The following is a 16,251-nucleotide window of genomic DNA, read 5'->3' as shown; positions in this document are numbered from 1 at the left end:
CCAGTCTAGAGAACAGGGTTGCATCAACCCCTTCGGGGGTGGAAGCCCAGGGGGTCCAGAGCGAGTGGACTCCCTGAGGGGGCCCACAGCAAGAAACAGGTGTGCTAAGGCTCAGAGAGGTGTGGCTCCAAGAGGTGGAGGGGCTTGACCCCGAGAGAGAGTGGACCCCCGAGAAGGGCTGTCTCACTGAAAGGGGCACCCCGCACGGGGCCAAGAGTGGGCACGATCTGTGAGTCCGTGACACACCTTATACTAAGAGAAAATAGAAAAACAGAAGTCTATAAAAGAGCAAAATGCTGATTGTTCAAAAATAATGGCCCTGATTGTCTATTGTGCTAGATCCACTTGACAAAGGAGAGTGGGAAGGCAGTCAAGCAGCTGGTTATGGCTCCTTGATTCTCAAGCTGCCCCAGTGTAAATCATAAATTACAGCAGCCAAAGACCTGTTCTCAATTTACACTACTTGGCTATGTTTCCCAAGGGACCACATTCCAGTGGAAAACTGGCAGAGTGCAGGCACATGCCATCCTGCCCCAGACACATTACCTATGCTGGGTGAGGAGCAGTTGGCACAGGAGCTGGCCAGGCTGCTGCACATCATTTCTGTACAAAATTTCACTTTTATGTTGATGAGTGTCTCTTTAAATGCAACATTCTGATCCAATCAGCATCAAATACCAAAAAGGCTTAAAACCACCAAGATTTGTTTGCCAATTAAGTTACATATACATAAAAAGACAGTCTTGACTAAGAAAATTAGCACATACCTTGAAGAACTTACTGTGGAGGCCTAATAAGAGAAAGGCAGCAAAAATCTAAATGTAAGAACCTCTTATTTTTTCAGTTTAACTCTAAAATCAAATATTAAGTTTATCCAGGTGGAAGTGGAATAACCTACAGTAGCCATAATTAAGCTAAGAGATCATAAGCATAGATGTAAACTGTGCTTTCCCAAAGGTAGGTTGTATCCCTTATCTTGGAGAACAGCTTCCTTCAGTCTCACTTGTACCATACTCTCCCTCTTACAATTTGCACTTAATACTGATCTCAGCTGATTTACAGCACTGTAACTAATATAAATGGATTTAGGCCAGATTTACATCAGTGTAAATAAGATCAGAATTTAGCCCGAAGTTTCATCCTTCCACATGTGCTCTCTGTATTATTTTAAAACATTTCAGATTATATTTGGCTCCAACCTTCACATTTTACTATTATGCTTTTGCTTCCTAAACATTTATAACTTTGTTACTTTCTTCCCAATTTTATGAGGAAAAAAACAGTAAAATATTTTATATACATTTCTAAAGCAATTGACATGACGCCCACAAACCCTTATCTCTTCACAAGTTACTTTGCGAACCAGCTCAGAGAGAAAGCCCAGCCTGCAGAGGAGACTGCCATCCACTGGGCATTATTTCCCTATATCCACCAGCGACAGATGACCCAGGAGCCTCATAAGCAGGGTTTGCAGTTCAGCTCACTGTATATGTCATTATTCTTGAGAGGAAGATGATCATAAAGAGAATAGACGACACTGTGTCTTGGAGTCAGGCATTCCCCAGTGAACATGTCCTGATCATGAGTGCCAGGCATGGTTAGGTGTGGTCAAGTGGCTAGAGCAGGGGGCCTGGGAGTCAGGACTCTTATTCCAGGTTCTGCTAGTATCAATGATTTATATTGCTTTATTGATTTATGAGTACTCCTATTGAACTAAATGGGACTACTCATTCAAAGACTACTCACGTGAGTTACAGTTCAATCCTCTAAACCTTTATTCCTATAAGTAGTCCTCAGCCTCACTGAACTATTCAGACAGTTTGAATTTGCAGCAAGCGCCTAGTGATTACACAGTAGCTTAAACATTTGACAGCTTGGGTCTAGCTGGAACCTTTAATATAAAACTGATCATCACCAAAAAGACTAAAAATATATTATTTTTAGTGTTAATGTTATAAAACATTGTCACGAGTTCACATATTACTTTTAGAATGCTATTTTTCTTTAGCACCCTCTTACTGCCTTCTGAAGTCTAGCACAAATTAGTTGACAACACAATGCATAATTTCTAACAATCTAAATATCAAAATTAATATCCCAATCCAACCTAGTAGCTTATATACTATAAAGCAAGTAGCAAAAATTACACTTCGGAACAGTGCATCCTACTGCTTAAATTGACTCGTCTATGGCTTCAGCTGTTTTAATTTAGAGACAATGTTTAAAGATTGCATGTTCCATTTTGCTTGCTTTGTCTCTTTGGATTTCTCAAGTTCCCTTCCACCAGGTTTTTAAAGATTGAGGTTTCCACTGGAAATAAGGCATGAATTTTTAACGTGAGAGTAATTAACTATTTGAACAATTTACCGAGGGTGATAGTGGATTCTCCACCACTGACACATTTTAAATCAAGATTGAATGCTTGAGGAATTATTTTGAGGAAGCTGTATGGCCTGTGTTATACAGGAAGTCAGACTAGAGGATCACAATGGTCCTTTCCAGCCCTGGAATCTATCAGTATGAATACACTAGAACCTCAGAGTTACGAACATCTCAGGAATGGAGGTTATTCATAACTCTGAATAAAATGTTATGGTTGTTCTTTCAAAAGTTCACAACTGAACACTGACTTAATGCAGCTCATCAACTTTACTATGCAGAAGAAAAATGTTGCTTTCCCTTTATTTTTTAATAGTTTATGTTTAACAGAGTACTGTACTATACTTGCTTTATTTTTTATTTTTTTGTCTCTGCCGCTGCCTGACTGTGTAGTTCCATTTCCAAATGAGGTGTGTGGTTAACTGGTCAGTTTGTAATTCTGGTGTTCATAACTCTGAAGTTCTACTGTATATTGTATTCACCAGCACTAGATTGTTTTGCTAGATCTAACATATTTTCCATGTGTATTCCTGCAGTTTACAAAAATTACTTTCTGTCAAGGCCTTTCTTTTTCAAACTCCCCCTCCAAAAGCTTTGTTAACTTTGAGTTAAGAAACCTAAATATTATCCCTGCTCCCTATAACATGCCCCCTATTTTCCACATTCAGCTTTTAAACACCTACACATATCAACAGTTAATATTTGAACACGTAGGGTAATAGGAAGCATGGAGGAGTACAGGGTTTTTCAGGGCAGTGGAGAAGGGGACAATGTGTGCAGGGTAAAAGGTATAGAGGAATTTTGATTGCATGTGAAAGGAATATGAGAGAAGTTGGTTTGAGCTGGGAGGAGCCTGGATGTATACATCTATGCTGGAGGTGTAACTTTCAGTTCAGGTAACCAATGCTAACTCAATCAGAGTTACTGAAATAAAAATAGAAACATAGCTGCAATGGCATAAGAAGCAGTATGATCCCACATCTGAAACTCAAAGTATGTACTTGGATGGCTAGCCCATCCTACCACTCCCACCATCATGGCAGAGCTAGCACGCATATGTCTACCCATGCTGGAAATTACACTTCCAACTCCATTCTAGATGTACCCTGATAGTGATCACACTACAAAATAACACCTGAGCTACACTGAAGTGACTGGATTAACAGCTGATGAGTTATAACTTCTTCATCTCTACTGCATTATTCTAACTTGAACATCAACAGCACTTGAGCTATTAACCAGCTAGCTCAAGCTTAAAGCACAACTTAATTGGAAATAGAGATTTTTGTGTGTGTATGGGAGTTAGATTAGGGGCAAGTTATTGCTTCTGCTAATGGTGCAGTAAAGACGAGCCCTGAGAAGAGCGACACTGACAAATCCCAGGGACTTCCTCAAAGTCCATCTCCCCCATCATCGCAGAGTGGGGTGGAGTAGAAGCCCCACTTTTTCTTCATGCTCTCCCCACCCCTGACATCAACGCTCCACCCCATCTCCCATTTATATGGCTGCAGTGCTTAGCACTTCAGTTCCGCATGGTATGCAGGGAGAATCAAGAATGGGGTGAAGGGATGTGTAGGGATGTGGGGAGGCAGAGGGGTGATCAGGGCTATACAGATAGCTGGAAGGTACAGCGTGTCTCCTTTGATACCACAGCTCCCCTCCTCCACCTACCTCCCAGGCCCCCAATCTGCCCTTAATTCCCAGGCCCCTGCATCCCACATCGCTTCCTATTCCAAGGGTGGTCAGCCCTTTTAGGGGGCAGTCACATAAATAGAGCAGATATAGTCAGGGACATGTGGCAAATAGATCTGGACAAAAAAATTTTAAACAAGGATTTTCCACTGGGAAAGCGGGGAAAAAAAGCTAATCTCGATTTTTCAGAACCTTTTGTTCAGAAAAAGTTTTGATATTTTGCCTTTTCATCCACATTCAGGTTCATCAGATTCCAAAATATTGGAATTTCCAACAGGCTAGAAAGTGGGGTTTTATCAGCTTTTGTGGGGAAGCCATAGAGTGGAGGAACAGGACTGTGTTAGTGACCTTCGGCTGGAAGGAGACCGGTGCTTCTGCACTGAGGCAGCAGTAGCTGAAGAGCTTTGCAACACTGCTCCACAGCCATCATAGCAGCAGTGTCATGCAAAGCGCTAAGGCACTTGGCTTCCTGAGGTGACATTACCTGGAAATGTAGGCAGCAGCATTAGGGGAATCCTTCAAGAGACAGAGAGTCAGTGAAAAGAAATTAGGCACTCCCTCTCCAGGCCACCCAGACACTCCTGTTAGCCTACAGTCATTCCAAAGCCCTACTCACTGCCCTCAAAGTCTGATTCATTCTGCCACCACCCACACTACAAACATCCCATTCACCCCTTCCATTGTCCCCCAAAGCCCACCCCTCCATACCCTCTGACACTCAACCAGCCCCCAGACTCACGGAGGAAGAGCCCAGTTGATGCATAGGAGAGGCTGACTGGCAGCATCAGAGAATAGAAATAGCTGGGAGACCTGAGCAGTTCCATTGGCTAATTTTAGTGTAAATCTGAGGGTGGCCTGAATAAGGGTGATAGCTGCATTTTAATTTTAAAATTTCAAAAACACACTACATCTATGTTATCACTGAGAGAGAGAGAGAGAGAGAGAGAGAGAGAAGGTCAAGAATTAAGGGTCTATGATTGCTTAGCTAGAGGAACTCAAAGACATGAGGAAAATAGGGCAAAATTTCAAAAGGAGCATTTTAAAAGGTTTGCTCTTCAACAGTTAGTAAAGATTTTACAGAGAAAATTATACAGAAAATTTAATTGTCCTCTGAAGAGTTATTGAGCCAAATTTGGAGACTGAATTCAATCATTAAAGTGCGAGAACAGTAATTTTAGTCCTATTTTAAGTTCAAATCTAAGTACAAGCTTAACTGTGAACAGCTTCCTATTTGGATTTCTAACCACAACATCCTTTTATATTTTCTGAATTCCAAACAACACAACAACTGGCCAGATTGCAAGTCCTTTTAAATTCATAGATGAGGATAAGACATTTTAAATCATCAGTTACTTTTAGGGGTGTTTTTTTTAAGGAATACATTCAATCCTATTCCCCTCTCCAACATATGCTCTCAAAACATTTCACTCCTATTTTGTGATTTTTAGTAGACAAGATGGCATTGTATATATATCACAATAAGCTTTTACATCAATTATTTCTCTACATACATGTACTTTATTTAAGTTACCTAACCACCTTTCTCTTTTATGTCACAAATCAGCTACAGTTAGGGGAGCTATATTTGGGGTACATGTAAGATGTAATCACTGTCACTGGTGTTCCACAAACTGGCATTGCAATAAATTGAGCAAAAAAAGGCTGGAGACCCAGGCACAAACACAGGGGATGCAATCAGGGAGATATTCTTTCTGGCTCACCCTATTCATCAATTCAACCCCCGTCCTCTCCCTGACACCAGGCTGCACTCTGGCACTCTTCCCCTGTCCTCCAAGGAAGGTAGGTTTGTCCTCCTACGTTCTCCTAGCTCCCCAACCATAATTAGCCCCTCCGCCTTCTCTCCTAGCTTTCCCCAGGGCCTGCGACCCACCCTTGCACCTTGAACACAGAGCACCACTTCCCCCCCCTTCCCTAGGCCCGCCCTTCCCCACAAACAGGCCCCCCATCCAGTGGTGAAAGTAAGGCGGTATGGGCCAGTACAGCATACTGGTAAAAAGTGGCTGCCGGTACCGGCCTGTACAGCTGACTTTAAAGTGCTGCCCTTTTGCCCCCACTCCGGGCCACCAACGGGGTGGGGGGAAGGTGCAGCTGCCCCGGGCCAGCGATTTAAAAGGGCCTAGGGCAGTGGCCGGAGCCCTGGGCCCTTTAAATCACCACTGGAGCCCTGGGCAGCACGGGCCAGACAGAGCGGACGGGCTGGCTGGGGGACGCTGAGCCCCAGCCCTGCCCCTTCTGCCCGAGGCCCCGCCCCTTCTGGGGGGGTGGAGCCGGCCCCCGTAATGGTAAAAGTTCAATTTTACTTTCACCCCTGCACCCATCTGACCCACTCCCTCAGTGTCCCCTGCAGATTGCACCATCATCTTCTCCCCCACTCACCTTATAAGCAGCAGCCCACACCTTTTCCCCTAGTTCTCCCCTACATCAGTTACACCCTCGCCCTGATTCTCTCTGCCACTGGCACACAGACTGTAACCCTCCTCTCCTAACCTCCACCGCAGGTTTCACCCCATCATCTATCCTACTTCCTCTACTTCCTACCCTCACCTCAACCTCTCTGAAGGCTACACTGCACAACCCTTGCACTCAGACTGTACCCCCCACCTCTCCCTTAGCCATAATCTGTTCAGGATGCACCTTCTTCCCCCCATATCCAATATGTAGGCTGTACTCCAACCCATTCTAAAGGCGACATCCTGCCTTCTCCCCATACCACTTTCTAGCCCACACACCTCTAAACATCCCCCTTCCCACAGGCTGCACCTCACTCCCTTACACCCTTCTCCACCCTGCACACTGACCCAATCTTTGTCCTAAATGTCCACCTCCTCTCCACAAGTTGCCCCTACCCTCCACCTAGCCCCCTTCCTTGCACATTGCCCCCCTTGTCTCCCCCTGCTCCCTGCAGATTGCAATCCCCTCCCGCTTAGATCCTCCTCCTCCCCTCAGGCTGCCCCTAAACTCCACTCAGCCCTCCATCCTCTTTTAACACTACCCCCCGACCCTCTGTTCTAGGCCGCCTACTCCTCCATCCTAGATGCCCTCTTCTCTTCACAGGCTACCCCCTCCTCCGCCCGAAACCCCCGCTCTCCCTGCAGGCTCCCCCCACCTCGGCCCTGGATCCCCCGCAGGCCGCCCCCCGCCGTCTCACCCTGGGCCGGACTAGCTCACCTGTCGGCGGACGCTGGGGCCGCTGCCCTCCCGGGGAGCTGTCCGCCGGTGCCTGGTGCTGAAGGCGGCTTGGCAGCTCCGATTGGCGACGGGTGCCCGGCGGCGGGGCCAGGCGGGAGCCTCCCCTCGGCTCCCCCGCCCTCCAGGCTAGCCTCATTGCCCATAGCAGCGCGGCGAACGGGCCGTCGGGTCCGGACAGGCTCCCTCAGCGCAGCGCCGCCTCCGCCGCCATCGGCCCAGCGCCTCCACCGCCTCCTGCCCCGCCACGGAGCATGCGCCAGCCGTGTGCGCGCCCGACTCCTTCCGTCACAGGGAGCGCCTCGGATACGCGCACGGCTTGGCCAATGGGAGCATGCGCTAGGTTCAGACCCGCCTATCCTGGGCACTGACTGGCCAATCACAGCTCGGGCCCGCTGCGAGCCAATGGGACGGGAGCGCCAGTCAGTCTCGACCCGGCCCGGCCCTGAAGCCTCAGCTCCCTCGGGCATGCGCACGGGCTGGCCAATAGGCGCCCCTCTGGCCCACCCACCCATGACCTTGCACATGTTCACCCAGGGAAGCCCTGCCCGTCCCAGTCACGCAGCGCTCCACCAATAGAAGCCCTGCCCGGTTGCCCCCCTGTCGTTCTCAGCTTGGCCCATGGGTGACCAAGCCAGTTACTGTTCTTGGCCAATGGGAGCTTCTGCTCTGCCCATCTACCTAGAGTTCGCACAGTACAGTCAACATTTCCTTTGATCTCTATTAACACCAGTGAATTAGTCTATGCCTACTATTACACTTAACATAGAATCATAGAATCATAGAATATCAGAGTTGGAAGGGACCTCAAGAGGTCATCTAGTCCAACCCCCTGCTCAAAGCAGGACCAATTCCCAGCTAAATCATCCCAGCCAGGGCTTTGTCAAGCCGGGGAATTTCTTTGATATTCACACACAAGTTAATTGGTCTATGGCCCTGGCCTGATCTGGTCTGTCCGCACCACAACAAGCTTGCCAAATTAGAGAATTTGTCTGAAATCTACAAGATGGACTTCAATAGAGACAAGTACAAAGGCCTTCAATTAGGAAGGAAAAATCAAATGCACAACTTCAAAATGGGGAATAACCGGCTATGTGGTAGTACCAAAAAGGATCTGAGAGTTATAGTGGATCACGAATACAAATCAACAATGTTGTACAGTTATGAAAAAAGTAATGTCTGGGGTGTATTAACAGGAGTGTCATATGTAAGACATAGGTTGTATTGTCCCGCTCTATTTGATACTGGTGAGGTCTCAGCTGGAATACTGTGTCCAGTTTTGGGCATTGCATTTTAGGAAAGATGTAGACAATTTGGAGAGAGTCCAGAAAAGAGCAACAAAAATAAAAAGTTTAGAAACCTGACCTATTAGGAAAGGTTAAAAAAACTGGACGTATTTAGTCTTGAGAAAAGAAGATTGAGGGGGCATCTGATAACAGTCTTCACATATAAGGTCCATTATAAAGAGGACAGGGATCAGTTGTTCTCCATGTCTGCTGGAGGTAGAACAAGAAGTAATTAATCTGTAACAGGAGAGATAGTTTAGATATTAGAAAAAATGTTCATGGATTCCATGAATCTGAATCTAATACCAGAAGGGACCATTGTGATCATCTAGTCTCACCTCCTGTATAACACAGGCCATAGAACTTCCCCAAAATAATTCCTAGAGGACGTCTTAGAAAAATTTCCACTCTATTTAAAAAATGTTAGCGATGGAGAATCTACCATGACCCTTTGTAAATTATTTCAATGGTTAATTACTCTCACTGTGAAAAATTTACACCTTATTTCCAATACCTTTCTCTGTTAGATTGAAGAGCCCATTATTAAATATTATTGCTAAGAGAATTATGCCCACAATATTTTAAAATTCTGCAAAATTCTTCAAATTTTATTTGTCAATAAATAAATGTGGCTCCAGCATGGTAGTGGGGAGCACAGGCCACTGGCTGCACTGAGGTGGGCTATCACCCTGAAGCCCCCACCTCTCCCTGTACAGTGACTCGACAGTGAGGCTGCACCTCACCCTGACACAATGCAAGGGCTGGGCCAGAAACATCCTGGGGCCCTGCCCCTTTGTGCCACGTGCACCAGGTGGGGGTGGGCAGGCTTAGCCCAGCAGGATCCAAGTGTGGAGGGCCGTAGTGTGGGGGGATCCAGGTATGGGGTGAGAGGGTTCTGTGTGGGGCAACCTGTGTGCAGGTGGCTCAGTGGGAGATCTGGATGCACAGTGGCTCATTGGAGGGTTCCGGGTGCAGGGGCAATGGGAATCTGCAGGGGATCCAAGTGAAGGTGGTTGGGGCTCAGCGGAGGGGTTCTGGGTGTGGGGAGATGGAGCTCAGCAAGGAGGGGGGCTCAATTGGGGGTCCAGATGCTGGGGGAGTGGGACTTGATGGGGTGGGAGTCCAGGTGCAGCTGGTTGGGGATCAGTGGGGTGGGGTCCTGGATGTGGGGGGCTCGTTGAAGGGGTCCAGGTGGAGGGGGGTAAGGCTTGTCAGAGTGAGGGTCCGATGGGCCTGCTTAACAGGGGAGCCGCAGCTGCTGCCTAGGGAACGCCGCATGCCGGGATCCCACTTCTCCCCATGATTCTCCTATCCCCTTTCCTTCTCCATCCCCCTCCCCTTACTCCCACATTCCCCTCCCCCTACCCTATTCCATCCCCCTTCCTTCCCCACTGCCTCTTCTCCCCATCCCCACCCTCCTTTCACTCATTTCCCGCACCTCCCCCTTCTCCAGCCCCACCAAGGACACTCACTGTTGCACAGAAAATAGGAAGGCTTCCAGCACACCGAAGGGGAGCACAACTGGCACTAGGATCGAGGTGGCGATGTTCAGCTGCAGAGTCTGCAGAGCTGAGACACACAGCCTCCTTCAGCTGGGCAGCTCTGCGCTTGCAGAAATGAGGGGGTGCAGTGACATGTAATCCCGTGTGCCCCCCCCATGCCTCACCTCTGTTTGGGGGAGGGGCAATCCCCCCTGAAAACACTGCACCCATGGTCATCCCCCACCCCACCAGCACAGCTTCCCTTTGCTTCCCTGCCATTTTCTGCAGGAAAGCACAGGAATTCTGCAGGAGGGCCGTTTTCTAAGGGGGCACAGTCACGCAGAATCCCCCCCAGGTGTAAAATATGTATTCCCCATGGAGACTGTAATCAAGTTACCTCTTATTCTGCTCTTTGTTAAGATAAATAGATTGAGCTCTTTGAGTCTATCACTATAAGGCAGATTTTCTAATCTTTTAATCATTCTTGTAACTCTTCTCTGAGTCCTCTCCAACCCTTTCTAACAATATGATAGTTAAGCTTTGAAATAGGTTTCCAAGGGAGGCTGTGGGATCCCCATCACTGGAAGTTTTTAAGAACAGGCTGGAGAAACACCTGTCAGGATGGTCTAGGTTTACTTGGTCCTGCTTCTCACAAGGGGCTGGACTTGATGACTTTCTGTGAGGTCCCTTTCAGCTGTACATTTCTATGCTTTTATGATTCTGGGCCACCCTGCTGTTGACCTCTCTTGGACTACTCCAGGTTTCCCCACTGCTGGCCTTCTTTCTGCCACCTCCCATTGGGTGACTCCAGGGCTGCCCTGCTGCCAATGCCACTTCAGGTGCCTCGGGGCTGCACCTCCATTAAGGAATCGATGTAGTGTATAATACACTTTGGGGTTTTTTCAAGTTATGTCATATTTTATTAATAATGTTATTTTACCATTCTCATTAATCTCAGAGGATTTAGTAAAGGCAAGATATTACGAGTCTTGATATTATTTAAACCTAGTGAGGTTGTGTGCACCAACCTGCACCTTCACTATTTATGCCCATGTTTGGCCAATAGGAACGTGCACCCAACTCATCCTACCCCACAGGCATACATACTTCCTGGGAAATGGGAGTCCAAGCCAGCCCCCACATAAGCATTCAGGCAGCCCAGCTAATGGGAGTCCATACCCACTTTATTTCTTTGAGTCTTTGAGAGGAAGAGGTCTATTAGGACTGCAAAGGGTGGGCTGTGCAAAGACCAATTTTCCCCCACCCTCACAAGCTGGAGCCCAGAAAAACTTGCTGGGCTAATTCCCCAAACTCTGTATGGGCTAAATCCATGGTGTCCCTGCAGAACTCAGTTCTCCTCCCCATCAACTTGAGCTGAAGTCAGGGAGACCCTAATGGGCTTGGGTCACCTATCCCCAACAGAGACCATAGTTGAGCAACCCACCAGGATTCTAAGAGACCAGGATGTGCAGGGCTGACAGATAAAATAAGAACATGTCTTTATTGGTACTTAGGATAAGTTTTTATATGGAGAAAATTAAGACACAATGAACATGGAGCCCAGCAGTGTCATTTTTCACAGGAAAGCTGCATTTTATATGAATGTATCTGTAAGCTCTGTTGTTCATTTGGTAATTTCTATATAGGTTTTTATTCCGTGCTTATCACTGTACTATCTGAGCACCTTACAGAAGCTGTGATGCTATTCAAAAAGGAAGATGACCATTTATATCATTGCTACCATTGTTGCACAATTGCACTAAATCTAATACAAAGCAGGTCAGTGGAAAAGTTATAATCTGCTAAATTTGATAGTTCTGTTTCTATGAATGTGTCACCTTTGTATCTGAAGTTATGAATATTTGCTATGTAGTTGTATCTCCAACATGTGTTGTGTTCCTGGGTGACACCCCCCAAGTCCGACAGATTTGCATCAACACTAGCCAGCCTGCTTGATGACCCATTAAGGACAGTCAACTATTCCAGGGTCCCTCCCAAAAACTTGTCAAGGAGCACTTACTCAATGAATACCCCTATGATTCAGCAAAGCATGTAAGGACATGTGATCTAAGGCCTGGTCTACACTGGGGGGGGGGGAAATCGATCGAAGTTATGCAACTTCAGCTACATGAATAACGTAGCTGAAGTCGATGTACTTAGATCGACTTACCGTGGGGTCTTCACTGCAGTGAGTCGACTGCTGCCGCTCCCCTCTCATGGCCGTGGAGTACAGGAGTCGATGGGAGAGAGCTCGGGGATCGATTTATCGCGTCTAGGCTAAATGCAATAAATCGAACAACCGATGGATCGATCACTGCCCGCCGATCCAGCAGGTAGTGTAGACATACCCTAAGACTCCATCTTTTACCAGTAACTTTCCATGCACATGAGCTGAGCTATAAATTGCAAGCTGTGACATCACTGCTTTTTCTTCATTCCTGCTTCTCATCTCTGGACTGTGATTTTCTAAGGAAGCTTTGAACAATGATCTGAATGACCCCCAAACTGCTTGGATAAACCAGAGAGACTTATTACAAGCTAGCAGATTTAACATCACTGCTATTATCCTAACCTGCAAATTCTGAAAATCCATTGTAATATATATCAGCGGTTCTCAACCAGGGGCCCAGGGCCCCCTGTTGGGCCACAAGCAGGTTTCATAGAATGAATCATAGAATCATAGAATATTAGGGTTGGAAGGGACCTCAGGAGGTCATTGAGTCCAACTCCCTGCTCAAAACAGGACCAATCCCCAGACAGATTTTTATCCCAGTTCCCTAAATGGCCCCCTCAAGGATTGAACTCACAACCCTGGGTTTAGCAGGCTCAAACCACTGAACTATCCCTCCCCCCCTAAAAGTTTCATGGGGTCTGCCAAGCAGGGCTGGCATTAGACTTGCTGGGACCCAGGGCGGAAAGTCGAAATTCACGCTATGTGGGGCAGAAGCCCCGGGGCCTTGAGCCCCGCCACCGGGGGCTGAAGCCGAAGCCTGACCAACTTCACTTTGCGGGGGTTTCTGTGGCATGGGGCCCCTGGCAATTGCCCTGTTTGCTACCCCCTAATGCCAGGCCTGGCTTTTATATGCAGAAAAACAGTTGTTGTGGCATGGGTGGGCCATGGAGTTTTTATAGCATGTTGGGAGGGCCCTCAAAAAGAAAAAGGTTGAGAATCCCTGATGTATATGATTTCTTAACCGTTTAATACTCTCTTCTTTTTATATCATTAAAACTTTAGCTTTCAGTTACTAAAGGATTGGCTACATCCGTGTTTTTGGGTAAGATCTGAGTTATATATAGGGCCCTATGAAATTCACGTCCATGAAAAACGCGTCATGGATCGTGAAATCTGGTCTCCCCCGTGAAATCTGGTCTTTTGTGTGCTTTTATTCTATACTATGCAGATTTCACAGGGGAGACCAGTGTTTCTCAAATTGGGGGTCCTGACCCAAAAGGGAGTTGCAGGGGGGTCACAAGGTTATTTTAGGGTGGTGGATCACGGTATTGCCACCCTTACTTCTGCACTGCTGCCTTCAGAGCTGGGCGGCCAGAGAGTGGCAGCTGCTGGCCAAGGGCCCAACTCTGAAGACAGCGCCCTGTCAGCAGCAGCACAGAAGTAAGGGTCGCAATACCATACCATACCATGTCATCCTTACTTCTGTGCTGCTGCTAGTGGCTGCTCTTACTTTCAGAGCTGGGCTCCTGGCCAGTAGCCTCCACTCTCCAGCTGCCCAGCTCTGAAGGCAGCACTGCCACCCCCAGCAGCAGCGCAGAAGTAAGGGTAGCAGTAACACAACCACTTACAGTAACCTTGCGACACCCAAAACTCCTTTTTGGGTCAGGACCCCTATAATTACGACACCATGAAATTTAAGATTTAAATAGCTGAAATAATGAAATTTACTCATTTTAAAATCCTATTAACGTGAAATTGACCAAAATGGACCATGAATTTGGTAGGGGCCTACTTATTGACCTGGAGAAGTGGCTGATCCTTTGCGATTGGAAGAGCTTTTATATGATGAATCTGGTTTTCAGTAACCTCTCATCACAAAGACCAGATGTCTGGGTGGTGATAAGGGTTGGATTGCCTAAGGGCACTATATTTTGGCCTCTTGGTAACCAGTGTGATGCTACAGAAGGTCATTTTGTTAGGCCTTGTGTACACTGCCACTTTACAGTGCTGAAACTTGCATCGTTCAGGAGGGTGTTTTTTCAGCGCTGTAAAGTGGCAGTGTAGACAGTGCACCAGCACTGGGAGCTGCGCTGGTAGGTACTCCCCTCGTGGGAGTGGTTTTTTTATAGTGTACTGCGATTACACAGCCACGTTAAAGCGCTTCCGCCGCAGCACTTTAACACTGGTAGTGAAGACATACCGTTACTGGCATGGTGAATCTAATATTAGAATAACCACCAGTTTGGGGTTGTTGGTGTCACTAGGCATAGCTACCAGGTAACTCGGGGAAGTGGAAGGCCATAAGTGCCGATGAAACTCCCCTGTTCTGGGTCTAGGTGAGCCATAGTAACTCCATCTTGTGAACTTTGACCTACCTTCATGTTAACTGCTTACATGCTGTAGCATAAATGTAATGGTCAGCTTTTCTAGCAGACAGCTGCAGTTTCATTCACACTAGCAAAACTTTTAGTAGTAATGCGGGGGAAAGGGGGGAGGGAAAGACTGCTTGCGCATATACCTACAAGGTCAAAAATAAGCATACGGATGAGAAATGTTCTAATAAGCCACAATGTGTGTCTGCTGTAACTGCTCGGGCAGGGAGGGGTAAGGGGGGGAAAACAGACAAAGCCTGCACAGAAACAGCTTGGAATATAAAAGGGAAAACTTGCTTGTATGTGCGGTGCTTGATTTGAGACCTGCTGGTCTCCTAGTGCCTATTCAGAGCTCTTGAATAAACTTGGATTGCTTCTCCACCTCGGTGTGTTCATTAGTGTGAAGCACACCGGGCAACAAACCCCGCTGTTGTCCCCCTTGGGCCGGCAACAGTTTTGGCGTCCCTGGGTGGGCTCGAGGCTGAAATTTAGCCTTGCCTGAATCCCTCCTGGAGGCCGACGGATTACGGCGACGACCGATGCCCAGCGCGCACCGGTGACTTCATCGGGGGCCTCGGCTGAGACGTGGTGTGATCGACCCCGGAGGGCACAATGGTGCAACGCGCTTGAGTAGTGGAGAAGCAGTTGGGGGTGACGGTGAGGAACCGGACTCTTGGATAAGGTAGGAACAGTCCAGTGGGGACTTTACCTGTTTTGACCTAGGGACGCCCAGTGTCTCCCTAGAGTATGGGGCAGGGACAGAGTACTCTAGGCAGGGCAAGGTGTACGCTCTTAGAATGCATTCTGGTGAACTGGAAAGAGGTTGAATTGGATCCGTTAATTAGAAGTAAATTAAAAAGATTCTGTACAGTAGACTGGCCTCAGTATCAACTAGAGTGCCAGGAAAGGTGGCCACCGGAAGGATCACTTAATTACAACACAATCCTTCAGTTACTTTTGTTTTGTCAGAGAACAGGTAAATGGAATTAACATCTCTATGCATATACGTTTATGATGTTAAGAAATAGGACTGATATTTTGTACAAGTGTCATTTGACTCCGACAGACTCGGTACTACCTGCTGCTAATCCTCAGAACCCCCCCACAGTTGTAATGGCAGAATCGGTATCCCCTTCGGCTCCAGCACCCCCACAGGCTCCAGAGAGTACCCCCTCAGTGGGATTGTATCCGTTGATTACTGAGAATGTGGTAGCCCATCCAGGAACACAGGATTGTGCAGCCCAGATTGTGCCAGTGTATTCTCATGTTCCTTTTAACCCAATGTACCTAGCTGCCTTTAAGGCAGAAGCAGGGGAATTCTCAACGAATCCAAGCAAGTTCATTTCAATCTTTGAAGGGTGTCTAGCTAGCCATAAGCCTGACTGGGATGATTGCAATATACTTATGAGAACCTTGTTGTCTGAGGTGGAGCAGAATCAGGTTATAGCTAAGGCTAGGGAGGAGGCACAGAAAAGGCATAATGAGGACAGAGAAGGCAAGCCCCTGCCTGAGATTGCTGTCCCTACAGCGGACCCCCAGTGGAACCCAAATGAGGAGAGAGATTTGAGAATGCTTAACTCCTATAAGGAACTGCTTATGTTTGGCCTCCGGCACTCAGCTGTCAGACATAACAATTGGGCAAAGCCTTATGAGTTAATCCA

The 16,251-nt window shown here is 47.2% G+C and overlaps 1 protein-coding gene across 2 annotated transcripts in view; it reads right to left on the bottom strand.

Moving 5' to 3' along the window:
* The window catches only part of BSN (bassoon presynaptic cytomatrix protein), a 463,393-nt gene extending 455,851 nt beyond the window's left edge, over positions 1 to 7,542 (bottom strand). For both annotated transcript variants that reach the window (XM_065551446.1, XM_065551445.1), the window contains exon 1: positions 7,261 to 7,542. In XM_065551446.1, coding sequence (XP_065407518.1) covers positions 7,261 to 7,424 — 164 coding nt within the window. In that variant the 5' untranslated portion in view covers positions 7,425 to 7,542. The remainder of the gene's footprint in view (positions 1 to 7,260) is intronic.
* Between the last annotated feature and the right edge of the window lie 8,709 nt (positions 7,543 to 16,251).

This window comes from Chrysemys picta, chromosome 7, assembly GCF_011386835.1.
Source record: "Chrysemys picta bellii isolate R12L10 chromosome 7, ASM1138683v2, whole genome shotgun sequence".
Lineage (NCBI taxonomy): Eukaryota > Metazoa > Chordata > Testudines > Emydidae > Chrysemys > Chrysemys picta.
The sequence above is the reverse complement of the archived record's forward strand: the minus strand, read 5'-3'. Positions and strand labels throughout refer to the sequence as shown.